At 39.4% G+C, this 13,487-nt stretch overlaps 1 protein-coding gene across 4 annotated transcripts; it reads right to left on the bottom strand.

Moving 5' to 3' along the window:
- Nucleotides 1-2,068: 2,068 nt before the first annotated feature.
- Nucleotides 2,069-4,861, bottom strand: LOC144715566 (U-box domain-containing protein 33-like). 4 transcript variants are annotated; one of them, XR_013584658.1, is made up of 9 exons: nucleotides 4,388-4,861; nucleotides 4,093-4,217; nucleotides 3,715-3,815; nucleotides 3,483-3,569; nucleotides 3,303-3,399; nucleotides 3,176-3,229; nucleotides 3,024-3,082; nucleotides 2,883-2,943; nucleotides 2,508-2,646 (listed from the first exon to the last, which is right to left on the bottom strand). XR_013584658.1 is itself a non-coding variant. In XM_078590519.1 (7 exons), the coding sequence occupies exons 1-6, from the start codon at nucleotides 4,548-4,550 to the stop codon at nucleotides 3,218-3,220; spliced, it is 585 nt and encodes a 194-aa protein (XP_078446645.1). In that variant the 5' UTR covers nucleotides 4,551-4,861; the 3' UTR covers nucleotides 2,516-2,646; nucleotides 3,176-3,217. The 4 variants fall into 4 exon arrangements, 2 of the variants coding, with proteins under 2 accessions (XP_078446630.1, XP_078446645.1); XR_013584659.1 differs by lacking the exon at nucleotides 2,883-2,943 and having other exon boundaries at nucleotides 2,510-2,646; XM_078590519.1 differs by lacking the exons at nucleotides 2,883-2,943; nucleotides 3,024-3,082 and having other exon boundaries at nucleotides 2,516-2,646.
- Nucleotides 4,862-13,487: the final 8,626 nt, after the last annotated feature.

The raw sequence follows: 13,487 nt of genomic DNA, 5'->3' as shown, positions 1-13,487 counted from the left end.
ACATTGGCTCCTTCTCTTCATTCATCTGTGTAAATTGTCGTCTTTTCACAATAACTGATAATTAGCTTTTAATATGCAATTTTGATATCAAAATTTGCGAGATCAAAATGACGTGTCACAGAATGTTTAGGTGAATTAATCATTGATTTTTTAGTCCTCCTAATCATGATCTCCACGTAGGGCCGTGAGACATATTCCAAGATAAATGAAATGAATCATAGAAAAAACCAGATGCATATGTAAATGAAAATTTTACTATAGAATTTGGCTTCTAACTGATTTAGTAGCCCAAAAAATTCAGGAAAAATACAAAAAAGCTGACTTTTCCTATATAAATTCAAATGAAATATTTACTGACTAAAGAAAAATCAATTTATTAATTAAACTTCTATCAGAAAAACATGTACACGTACTAAAAAACTAGAAAAATTGTAAAATCACATCAAATGCTATTGTAAAGAAATTTTAACTATTAGAACATGCAATTAACATAATTTTACTGTGGAAATTATTATAATATATTTGGTGATTTCCCATTAATATGCATGTTATAATTAATTTATTTCAACAATAATGGTGAAGGAATTCATTGCATCATCTTCCTCAAACTGTGTGCTCTTATACCAAAGAAAAAAAGATCACATGTTCACCACATGTTTGCTTGTGTGGGCTTATTATGAGATCTGAGCAAAAAAATTTATGTATCCCATGATTAGGGATTCCTATGTCATGGTCAAAACTAAACTGTCCATAAATAATAGTCAGATATAAAACAACATAGTAAAATATTTCCTTAAATAGCATCAATTATCTATCATTGGTGTCTCTGAACAAATGTTTACTAGATACGTTATACTAGCTAAATGAGTGGGAGCATATTGTGCTATTATATATAGATATGTTGATGTCCTTCTTGAATATCCTAGGAATAATGATATATAGGATACATTTTTAAATATTGGTAATCATCGTACAATATTATCATAATAGTTCACTTATCATTTTATAATTCCATCAGAGCACATTGTGTATGAGCCTAGAACTGGTGCTTAGAAGGTCACCAAAAAACCAGGAATCAGATTTATTAAGATGAAAATATAGGACGATAGGGAGAATATAATCACAAAGATCCAAATATTCTAACTCTAAGAAACTGATCTTAAGGTTAATATTTGTGAGGATGAAATAGGAAAACAAGATAAGAAGACAATATACATATTTTTATACTTTTTTCTGATATAAGCATATATGCTAATGATCTTGATTATTTTATTTAAATAATATCATGAATTATGGGCCCATGCTACCCAATTTCGAAATGAACAAGTCAGAATCAAAGAACAAGGAACTTCATAAAATAACTCTTCACCTCTTGAATTGGCATATAAATATGAATTCTATTATTCAGCCAGACAAAACTAGGAGCAAGCTATAGGAAATTGAGGAAAAAGAGAGGATAAAAAAATATATCTAGAAACTGTGTGGCCAAGATGAGATCGCCTAACCTTCGCATAAGAGGAGACAATTCAAGGAAGAAAATATTTTAAATTACTTGGCAACGATAATGGAGATGTTGGAGACAGTGTCCTCCAATTAATTTGCCATGCATAAATTTTAACTATTGTGACTTATTAAGGGTTCATATCTAACCATACTCAAGTCATTTGGGAGTCTTGTGCAGATGAATGATTATGAATATCCCTTGACAAAGGTTCCATGAGAGAGTTGGCATATCTCCTTTAAATATTTGATATGTAGCTTGGCACCCTGCTGGCTAGCAACTTAACATATTCATTATCAAAACAAGCCCACGTAACCTAACATGAATGGTGGTGGGAAAGGAGGTGAGGCTTATAGGTGGTATTTTCACGGAATTCCATGGTAAAAAGTGTTGGCGTTAATCTTATCCATGGTCTCTTTTTGGAGTTTTTTTTATGCGTGTTTTCTTCTCCCTCTCCTCTGTTGGGATTTGGGAATCACTCTTACGCTGCCACATGAAAAGCGGCATCAAGAATGTCAAAGATGCAGGTATGGAGAGATTCAATAGGAGTGAGAGAAATGGATTGCACAGTTTCAATCTGCATTCATCTGGGAATACACTAATTTATAGATGATTCAGGGCTGGGAAATTCGTTACTGTCTTCTTCAAAGCTGGCCACGAACAACTATTTGCAACGTTCTAAACATTACATCTCTAAGAAATTCAAGAACGTCACCTTCCGCGACTTCATCAAGATTATTTCCCATCATCCTCCTGATTTTGTTGGGAGTGAATCCCAACAAAATGGGCCAGAACATGATCAGGTCGTTTGATGGTTCGGGCTGATCTCCATCTTTTGACGCGCCGAGCCGATCGATGGGTTGATCAACGCCGAATCTCCCAACACAGTGAGTTTGCCCATACTCATGAACTGTTTCTCGGAAAATGCGAATAAAATCTGGGCTTTTGGGCGGACGGCGGAGCTTATCTCGTCATCTTCCCAGCTGTGGATTTCGCATGAGCCATTTAGCGGCGGCCTCCTCGATCTCTGCCAATGAGAACTCAATGAAATCTTCATCAGGGTCCTCTGTTTCTTTGCTTGTCTCTGCTGAACACAGAGAAGTGACATCATCTGAAACCTTCACGTCATCAGATCCGTCTTTGATCTGCGTTCAGAACGAAGATAGGATATGGTTACTCGAGAAAGGACAAAATATAAGAGCTCTCTTGAAAAGAAACATGATATGAGAAAACTCATGTGTTCCGGATACTACTCTCTCATCTCTCTCCCCTTTAAACTCAGATCAACAAGAGCGCGCAGTGGAGGAAAAGCCTACGAAAAATATCGGTGATCTCTGGAAAAGAAATATGACATGAGAAAACTATGTGTTCTAGATAATACTCTTTTATCTCTCTCTCCCCACTCATATCACATCACCCAGAGCGCGTAATTGATAAAAAACCTACAAGAGAAAGGAAAAATATGGGTGATCTCAAGAAAGGAAACATAATATGAGAAAACTCTTTAGGTTCTGGATAATACTCTTTCATATCTCTCTCCCCTTATGTATCATCGCCTAGGGCGCGCAATGGACAAAAAATCTGCTCGAAAAACATCAGATTAAGGGTGATCTCTAGAGAAGAAATATAACATGACAAAAGTCGTATGCCCTGGATAATAGTCTTATCTCTTACTCCAGGCATCCATTACGAGAGTGAGCAAAAACCAATCACAAGCTAAATATTTGTCTGCATTCACAGCCACATTCCAGCATATGATATCGACTTTTATGATGCGAAGAAAGATAAAAAAGAAGCATACATCTGCTCGATAGTCGGAGCTCCCTCCGGCATCATAGGACGAGGAAGTGGAGCTGCGCTGATTCAACTCCTCAATAATAGGGGGCAGTTGGGGACTCCTAAAGTTCCACCGGTCGAAAACGAGAGTGTCATGATGAATGAACGTGAAAACGTAGGAAATAGCTCAAGGCATAAAACCCACCTCGAGAAGGCAAGCTTTCCGTTGCTTATCAACCATATCTGGCAGGAGAGAAGGCCTTTCTCCATAATGGGCTTCTCTTTCATTGACCTAAGACACCGTTACGGAGATTTAGTTTCAAAAGGGCTGAATCTAAAATATGAACTTTTTCTTGAAATGCGTGACGGTCAAGCTGAAACAGGTATACATGGCAGATATTTCTGCTCGAGAAAATTTGGTCGTTTCGAACCCTCACCTTAACCCCAGGACGATATTTTTTATTTGGTGTTGACCCGCAAGATGTACGATCCCTCTGTAAATATCGTCCGTTTCCATCACCAATTTCTGGGCATGCGTCTACGAGGGAAAAAAAAGCCAACAATGGATAAGTATCCTAAGAAAATTGATCCCCCTTGTTCAATAAGATCATCACCAGAATCATTCTTCGGAACTCAACAGATTTTGATCAAGAACCAAACCAAGAATTATCTTGTGTCATCATCAATCTAATCATCTTTCAGAAGTCTATCATTTCTCGAAAAGTAATTCGACCAACGGAATTCTGTTTGAGGCTAATGAGATCGATGAGATAGAAAGTTGATGATAATATTGACAATTGGTGACAAGACTAAACCTTCTCTTTAGCACAAAAATTTAAGTAGGTCCGCAAGATGTCGTTCATCTCAGCTCTTTTCTTTGCAATATACCTTCTCGCTTCATCAGGCGAAGCCGCGGTGATGGGAAACCAACCGCCCATTTCTGCAGCAAATGGAAATCCAGCTTGTTAACCGATATCATGGCGAGATAATATGGACATTTATACAAGGAGCTTTCTAGATGCCGCAATAAACGAGAATATCTAGAAGATTACTTGTAGAAAACTGCGAAGAGAAGAGGATTAAGCAACGGTTTGGGTGATGAGAACTCACCCATGGGTATGAGCTTGGGGGGTCTGTGAACGTGGAGGATGACGATTTCTCTGCCGCGTAGGATCTTGAGCACCCAGTTTAGGATCATCTTTCCCTTCTTCACGCTCTTACCGAGCGCTACGTAGACAGTACCTTCGGTGGCAGCGCCGTCGCAATAAACCATGCTCTCCTTCGACAGTCTTCTTCTTTCTCCTTCCACGCGAGCTGACGGAGGAGCAAGAACGGGAGAAAGGGCATGAAAAGATTAATCCTAAACAACCTATCTGCCGCCGGGCATGACCCGAGAAATTGAAAGAGGGACGCCAAATGCAAACAGAAGTTGTTCCTCAATCTTCAGACGTCAGAGCGTTGTTTGGTCTTTTCTTGGAGTGGATCTCCGGCATGTTAAGGTCACATCAGTCGTTTTCTTCGACGCCTTTCCTTCTGTAGGATAAAACACTAGCCACGAACCCAAGACTTGCATGGCGGCACGTATTATATTTATATTACCGCTTTCGTGTATTAAATTAGCCCTGATTAATTGTTTGAGGCTTCGCGTGCTGAATGTACCAAGTATATTCGCATCAATACAGAATTTCGGATTGTGGGTTCTTCTTTATCCAAAGATCAGTCATTATTAAAATTCGATAAGATAAAATATTCAATGGGACTGTCGTCGGAACCACTTGATGGTATGATAGATGGATAAAAAATTAGATCAAGAACGCATCCGATACTCGTCACCAATTTTGCCCTTAGATCGTGATCTACATCCAATGATATATCGCTATTAGAGATCGATGCATCCACATTCAGTGGGACTCCCTCTCTCTCTCTCTCTCTCTCTCTCTCTCTCTCTCTTTCTCTCTCTCTTTCTCCGTCTCTGTCTCTGTCTCTCTCTCTCTCTCTCTCTCTCTCTCTCTCTTTCTCTGTCTCTTTCTCTGTCTCTGTCTCTGTCTGTCTGTCTCTCTCTCTCTCTCTCTCTCTCTCTTTCTCTGTCTCTTTCTCTGTCTCTGTCTCTGTCTTTGTCTCTCTCTCTCTCTCTCTCTCTCTCTGGTTTTCAAGTTTCAACCACCCTTTGGGTATGGCATCCTTAACCAGAATTTAAAAAACAGACAGGATGGGTCCCTTTCATGTACTGGCTCCATGACAAATATGATGCTGCCAAAAACATCTAAGACTCTTCCATGGATTAATAGTCATCGAATAATTGATATTCAGTACATAGTTGTGCCTTCATGTTCTTTAACCAATACCATAGATCCAAGAGAAAAGTACCACCAGTTGACCAATGGTGGGGAGGAAACGTTTCTTGAAGGATAAATTAGGAGGATAGAAGTAGATCATGTGATTGATAACTTAATAGCATGCAAACATGCATAGGGTTGGACATTTAGGACCGAGGAACTGTCAGACCTGACCGAGATGGATCTGTAGGTCCACCATTTTAGGGCGACGCGGTCGATCGGCAGGCTTAGGTCCAAAGATCAAACAGGACAAGAACTGGAATTGAATTATTTAATATTTCTTATTAAGTTCTAAAATATGAAAGTCAACTCACCGGAGAGATCTCTGTTGAGCTTGGTATATCCACGGCATATTTGACTGTCTGGGGGCACCCACTTGATGAAGAGGAGGTCTTCTTTAAAGGCGGGCTGGAAGAACCCATCACAACATCTACTTCTATTGAATGTTTCTTCCTTCTCTATTCACCACAACATTTCTCCATGAAGAAATAGAGGTGTGGAGGAAGAAAGACATAGAGAAGGAGATAAAGGGAGAGGGTGGAATAAAGGGATTGGAGGCAAAGGGACATTCTTCTTGTTATTAGACATGACTTTTCTACTTTGAATTTGACATTGACTACTCAAACTGACTGGATCTGGACCAAACAAGAATGGAGTGGAACAGGACCAAACTTAACGTATGGTTTAGGTCTTAGCTAAAAACCAGCACCAGACCGGGAGCATCAAACCCTAACCATGCATGCAATAATAAGTTTAGAGGGACATGGAAATAAGAAATGGGCCATAATCTGTTAGTCCCAATTTCTACAAAATTGCGTTGTTGAGACACCATCTTTTGTCTTTTGAGCTCTAAATATTTCCTCAGCAAATAAGTATTCCTTGTTGAGGCACCATCTTTTAGCTTTGAAGAGACTATGAATCTTTACCCTGAACAGCTTTTAACAAATGTCCCAGGGGGTCAACCTAGCATAAGAAAGGGTTGAATTTTGATCGTTGTAACTGCACTCACACTTGAATCGTGCAATTAAGATGTGGTTAGCCAAGCAAGCAGCTCACCTATGCACTAAGAAGAGTTCAAGGTAGTTGTTGCCCATTAAATCTATGTGAATACACAAGTTAAACGCTTATACTTAAATTGCCTCCACTTCTTCAAGAAAATAAAAAATTAAGCGCCTCTGATAGAGGGGAAGAAAACGTTTTTGCCTGTGGAAAATAAGCACCGATTATCATATATATATGTTATAATTTCAGAGAAAAAAATATGATTCATCTATACATTAGTAAATTAAAATCTTCAAAATGCCAAACATCATTGAAGATATCAAATACAAAGTGATACTGTAAACTGATAAGATCGTCTGATACTTTTTCTAATTAAAATTAACTAAAAGTCTCATTTTATTTTAAAACAAAAAGGAATATCATGTAATCCAGTTAGGAATTTAATTTGTGAACTAATTTTATTATGGTGTTAATAAATATTTATGGCAATTTTATTTCACATAAATGGAATATACATGAAATCAACGGCATAAGTACATCATACTACACATTGTATTTGTAACATCATAAAGCTTATTTGTAACATCGTTGAGCTTAATTAAAAGATAATCATATGAAATTGATTAACAAATTGTTGAACTAACCAGACATTTCACTCCATCCTGTCTGGTTTTAGCCCAGCATATCAGTAGACCTCATGAGGACGATAAAGTCATCATCATCATCGTCACTTATCTGCACTCGTCAGGATGATTGCAAAATTGTCATCAGAGAGACATATGATATTGTTACGATACCTTGGATTACATATAAAAAAAGAAGAACGGAGGAGGATAGGGAGGAGAAAAGGTGAATGAATCTACACGTGGGACCACACCTGGGTCCACACGTGTGGAGTCAATGTAGTCCAAGATCAAGATGGTAACCACCCAGGGTAGTAACTAACTGCCCGGGCTAGGAGCAAGGACTTCTTGCTCCTATATAAGTAAGCCCCCTTTGGACTGTAGGGGCATGGATCATTTCGAGGAAAGAACCTGGAGATTGGAGGCGTTGCTGAGCTGAAGCTGCATTCGGCTGGGGAGCTTGAGAAGGTGCTATGGATCTGGGATCTTCCTTTCTATCTGAAGAGTTGTATTGCCACACTACCCTTGTGAGTCAATTCTATCTTTTTCAAGAATCTGTTTCTTGATTTAGTTAGAACTATATCATTGGTATCAGAGCCATGGTCTTGGCTACCATGATTCTCAAGGCATTAGAATTGAGAATTGAAGAAATGGAGTCAAATATTGTGGAGATGAAAAAGGAACAAAAGGTGTTAAGAGATGAGATGAAAAAGTCGAATAAGGAATTACATAAATGTGCGAATGAGAATAGAGATATCTTGATTCAAATGATGCAGAATATTACGACAAGGTTGGATACATTGCAAACGGGAGAAAAGTCAAAAGGGAAGGCAAAAGAATGGGATGTCCATCAGCCAGAAGTGAGAACGGAAGAAGTAAACAAAGAAGGGTCAACATCGACCACAGCGACACCGACACACATTATCGTCAGTAAGATTGAAGCTTCGACGTGCAAAGGCGCGAACGTTGAAGAATGGCCACGCAGCATGGAAAAGTACTTCAGAGTCCACAAGATTGAGGAAAGTGAGAGATTGGAAAAAGTAATGCCATGCTTAGAGGGAGCAGCTTTCCAATGGTACATATGGACAGAAGACTGGTACACTTTTCTTGATTGGTCCGATTTCAAGTTACATATTGGTAAAAAATTTGATGATACATTATCTGATAATATCATGCATCAATTTATGGACATCAAACAAAGTAGCACTATCGAGGAATATAGAGAAGAATTTGAAAGATTGTCAGTATATTTGCCTCCGATACCAGAATATATGGCCTAAGAGACCTTCACTAAGGGTCTGAAACCAGAAAATTTTGCAGAAATAAAAAGAGAAAAATTCAAGGCTTTGAGGAAAATTATGGATGCTGAATGGGAAGCTCAGTAGTAGTCAGAAAACATATGTCAAGCATATGACGAATCTCGCCATAATCAGTTTCAAGCTTATCAGGTAGCCAAGAAGTCCAATTGGTCATCTACCAAGGCGGTCGTCACACCTGAAGATGGAGGTCTCAAGCATAGTAATGTGCTCAAAGGCCAAGTCAAACCTGGGCAGAATTCATACCAGAGAGCGCAAGATGAAATTGCAAAGAAGCAGAAGAGACTATTATTGACTAAAGAAGAATACTAAAAAAGGAAAGAGAAAGGGTTCTGTCACCATTATAATGATAAGTTTGGTCCGGGTCATAGGTGCAAGAAATCATTGCAGATCCTAATTATACTGGAGGAAGAGTCAAAAGTCATTGGACAGGGCAATGAGGAGGAAGATTGGTCGGAAGGTGAGGAACAACCAGTGGAAGGAAATTTATTAACAGCCCATGTGTCTCTTCAGTCTATTATGGGCCGCATTAGCCCAAATTCTATGAAGCTGAAAGGTGAAGTACAGGTTAAGGAAGTCACAATTTTACTGAATAGTGGAGCTTCCCATAACTTCATTTGTTCAAAGTTGAGCGATGAACTCAAATGTAGATCAGTTGACTCCATATTGTTTGAAGTAATTTTGGAGAATGGACAAGCGACAAAAGGACAAGGCATGTATTTGGGGGTCCAATTCTCTGTTCAGGGTGTGGTAATGAGTAAAATTTTTTTACCATTGCAGTTGGGAAACACAGACCTTATTTTGGTAATGACGTGGCTCACCTCATTGGGATGGACTCATCTTCACTGGGAAAAGCTTATAATCAAGTTCAAGGCAGACAACCGAGTCATAAATCTTAAAGGGGATCAATAATTATCCAGAGGAAACCTAGCCCCAAAGTCTGCAAACAAATCATTGAAAAAAAAGCAAGTGATGATGATGGTATTATATCAATTGGAGAGGGTTACTATTCATAGTTCTGACGAAGACAACAAGGAATTGGAAGTCAGTTTAAGGTCCACTTATCCATCAATGTCTGAAACCCCCTCAACCCTTCCTCCACCCCATGAGATTGATCACCCCATCCATCTATTACCAAACTCACAACCTCTAAACCTCCAACCTTACATATATTCATGTATCCAGAAAGATGAAATTGAGAAGCTCATTCAAGAGTTGCTAGAGTCAAAATTCATACGACTGTCTCACAGCCCTTTTGCAAGCCCAGTGCTGTTGGTCAAAAAGAAGGATTCAGGCTGACGTTTCTGTGTTGACTACCGAGCATTAAATAAAATTACAGTCCCAAATCGATATCCTATCCCAATAGTCGAAGAATTGCTTGATGAACTGCATGGCTCCACGATTTTTCCAAACTGGATTTAAAATCAGGGTATCATCAAATCTGTATGAAAGAAGAAGATATTGCTAAAACAGCATTCAAAACTCACGAAGGCCACTATGAGTTCAGAGTAATGCCCTTTGGGTTAATGAATGCACCGGTTTACTTTTCAGTCATTAATGAATCACATTTTTAACCTTACATGAGACGATTTTTACTAGTCTTCTTTGATGACATTTTGGTTTATAGCAGAACTATGGACGATCATCGAGATCATTTGCATCAAGTGTTCCAAATATTGACATCAAACTCACTGCACATCAATCCTAAGAAGTGCGGGTTTGGTTGCTCCCAATTGGAGTTTCTAGGCCACTAGGTCTCTCATGTGGTGTCATGGCAGATACAGCAAAGGTAGAGGCACGTAGCTTGCTAGTTCCTAAAACTCTAAAAGAACTAAGGGGATTTTTGGGACTGACGAGTTACTACAAAAGATTTGTGAGAAATTATGCACTCCATGCAGCCCCTTTAACAACCTTGCTTAAAAAGGATGCATTCCTCTGGCCAGATCTCGCACAAAAAGCATTTGAAAACTTGAAGGAAGTGATGAGTATGACACCATTATTGGCTTTACCAGATTTTAATTCCAGGTTCATAATTGAGACATATGCTTTAGGGGTAGGAATCGGAGCTGTTCTCATGCAAAATGGTAGACCAATCGCATTTTTCAGTCAGTCGTTGCCTAGAAGGAGTCAAGTGAAATCCGCATATGAACGTGAATTGATGGCTATTGTAATGGTAGTTCAGAAGTGGAAACAATATCTCATACACCTACCATTTATTATCAGAACAGATCAGTACAGTCTCAAATTTTTACTTGGCCAAAAGTAAGTCCAGGAACCCTACAACAAATGGCCTACACGCTGTTGGGTTTCAATTTTGACATAGAATATAAACCGGGTAAGCATAATCAGGTAGCTGATGCCCTATCCAGATCTCCCCTATTTGGGAGCTTGTCCAGCTTATCTATCTCCCAGATTCATTTTTTTGACCACGAAGTTATTCAGGCTGAACTAAGAAGTGATCCCTGTTTAAACAAAATTCAAGAGGAGTTGGCACTTAAGGCAGATTCACACACAAATGTTTAAACAAAATTTTTCTCTCCTTCATGGTCGTTTATTGTATAAAGACCGTTTGGTTTTGGCAGCCAAATCATCACTTATACCTCACATCGTGAAAGAATACCACGATTCAGTAGTTGGGGGGCATACAGGGATCTTACGCACTTACAAACAAATCATTCAAGATCTTTATTGGCCAGGCATGAAGAAAGTGGTAAAAGAATATGCAGATCAGTGTCACATATGTCAAACGCACAAAATTTCAAGCCTTTCCCTGGAAGGTTTAGTGCAACCCCTATCTATTCCAAAGAAAGTTTGGGAAGATATCTCGATGGATTTTATTGAGGGTCTCCCTCAATCCCACGGCTTTAATTGTATTATGGTGGCGGTTGACTAAGTTAGTAAATATAGTCATTTCATTCCTTTAAAACACCCATCTTTAGCCGTGGTTGTTGCAGACAAATTTGTTAAAGAAATAGTCCGCCTCCATGGAATTCCAAATCCCATTGTTTATGGAAATATATGTGGCCGGCATGCCAATTACACATTCCACATCTCGTTTCATATTCATTATTAGAACATATTCATTATAGTGCATGTGTGATGCGTATAATGAAGTCCATGAATACATGATCGGACTTGGTGAATTATGATGAGATCGTAATACAGAGATCACTTGTTTTTAAGCATGTGTTCTAAACATTCCTATTCAAAGGATATGCGAGAAGGACATCAAAGTATCCAGATAGAATAACACTATATAGCTTCACTCATATGATGAGTATGGCCGTTCCCGTAGCCATTAGTGTGGAGACACTAAGGATAGATAGTGGGTGATCTTTAGTGGAAAAACTTCACTGAATTGATCTATACAAATCCCTGAATGGTATTATACAGAACTGTCAATTAGGTTGATTCACGTCACAGATGTGTAAGTGGTCCTTAGACTTGAGATACCAAAGACGTCTTGTGGACAGATGGTTGTACTTTGGCTATGGCCAACAAGTCTCTAATCATGAGATTCTAAACGGGATCGTCCACCCTCGGTATAAGAGGTGACATCTCAAGGAAGATGATGCGATAAGTCCTTGGCCAAGGTAGTGAAATATCGGAGAAGAGTTCTTCGATTATTTCCGAATGCATCAGTACTAACTCGGATGACCGATTAGGGTTTGACAGTAGAACGTACCCTCAGTCGTCTAAGGAGAGTCAAGTGGACGAGGGATTATACATACACCGCAACCGATGACGAACAGATTCCATGAGTGAGTCGATACACACTCCTTTGTATCTTCTAGGACACGAGGTGTAGCTTGGCACCCCACGTGTCGAAGTCTCGACCTATCGATTGGGTTAAATCGATCCGACATTAATTAATCTACATGATGATATAGTTAATTAATTTGGAAGGCCAATAAAGGTTATTGGGCCACTGGAGTTGTTAACTAGACTGATACATGGGCCTAGAGGGTCACACGCAAATGGTCTTTTTGACGTTGGAAGATATACTTAAGTTTTGGGGGTTTTTATGAAAAATACCCACTTAGTATAAATAGGGGAACGGCCTGAACAAAATTCACCCAGGCCAGAATTGTTCATGGGCCTTTCCCCTTCTTCTCCCTTCTCCCAACACCCCCTCTTCATCCCTGATGTGATCGGGACTATGTAACGACGCGGATGGAGAAAGAACGGGGCTCGTCAACAAGAAGGAGGAGATCCGACGTGCCGAGGATTGCGTGGATACGTCTAGAGGCTGCACACTTGAGCAGCTCGACTCGTCTCGCTTCGGAATCGAAGAAATCACGAATGAGATTCATGCAAAGGCACCTCGTTTCAATGTTCATGTTGATGTCGTTCAATTGGCAAAAGTCTTCCGCCGCGAATCGTTTTGTTTTGTTCATCCATGTCAAGGCCTCTAGAACCCAACAATTGTATCAGACATGGATTAGGTATTTACAATTGCTTTCTGGAAAGAGCTATTCAAACTCCAAGGTACTACTTTAAGGATGAGTTCCTCTTTTCACCCGCAAATTGATGGCCAGACAAAGGTGGTAAATAGATGCCTTAAAGGGTACCTACGCTGCTTTACTTCAGAAACACCAAGCACCTGGTCCAGATGGCTGCATTGGGCTGAGTTCTCTTACAACATTTCGTTTCACTCTGCACTGAAGACTACCCCTTTCAACATTGTATATGATAGACATCCTCCCAAATCGCTACACTATGGTAGTCCTCCTCCTCCCATAGCACCCGTGGATGAATTACAATGGGAACGGGATCAGATGTTGAAGATGTTGCGACAAAGATTAGCAAATGCACAGACAGTAATGAAAGAAAAGGCAGATAAACACCGGAGAGACGTGAATTTCAGTATGGGTGATAAGGCGTATCTGAGATTATGACCATACAAAATGCAATCTTTAGCCAAATGTGTGAA

This window comes from Wolffia australiana, chromosome 2 (genome assembly GCF_029677425.1).
Source record: "Wolffia australiana isolate 7733 chromosome 2, ASM2967742v1".
NCBI lineage: Eukaryota > Viridiplantae > Streptophyta > Magnoliopsida > Alismatales > Araceae > Wolffia > Wolffia australiana.
The sequence above is the reverse complement of the archived record's forward strand: the minus strand, read 5'-3'. Positions and strand labels throughout refer to the sequence as shown.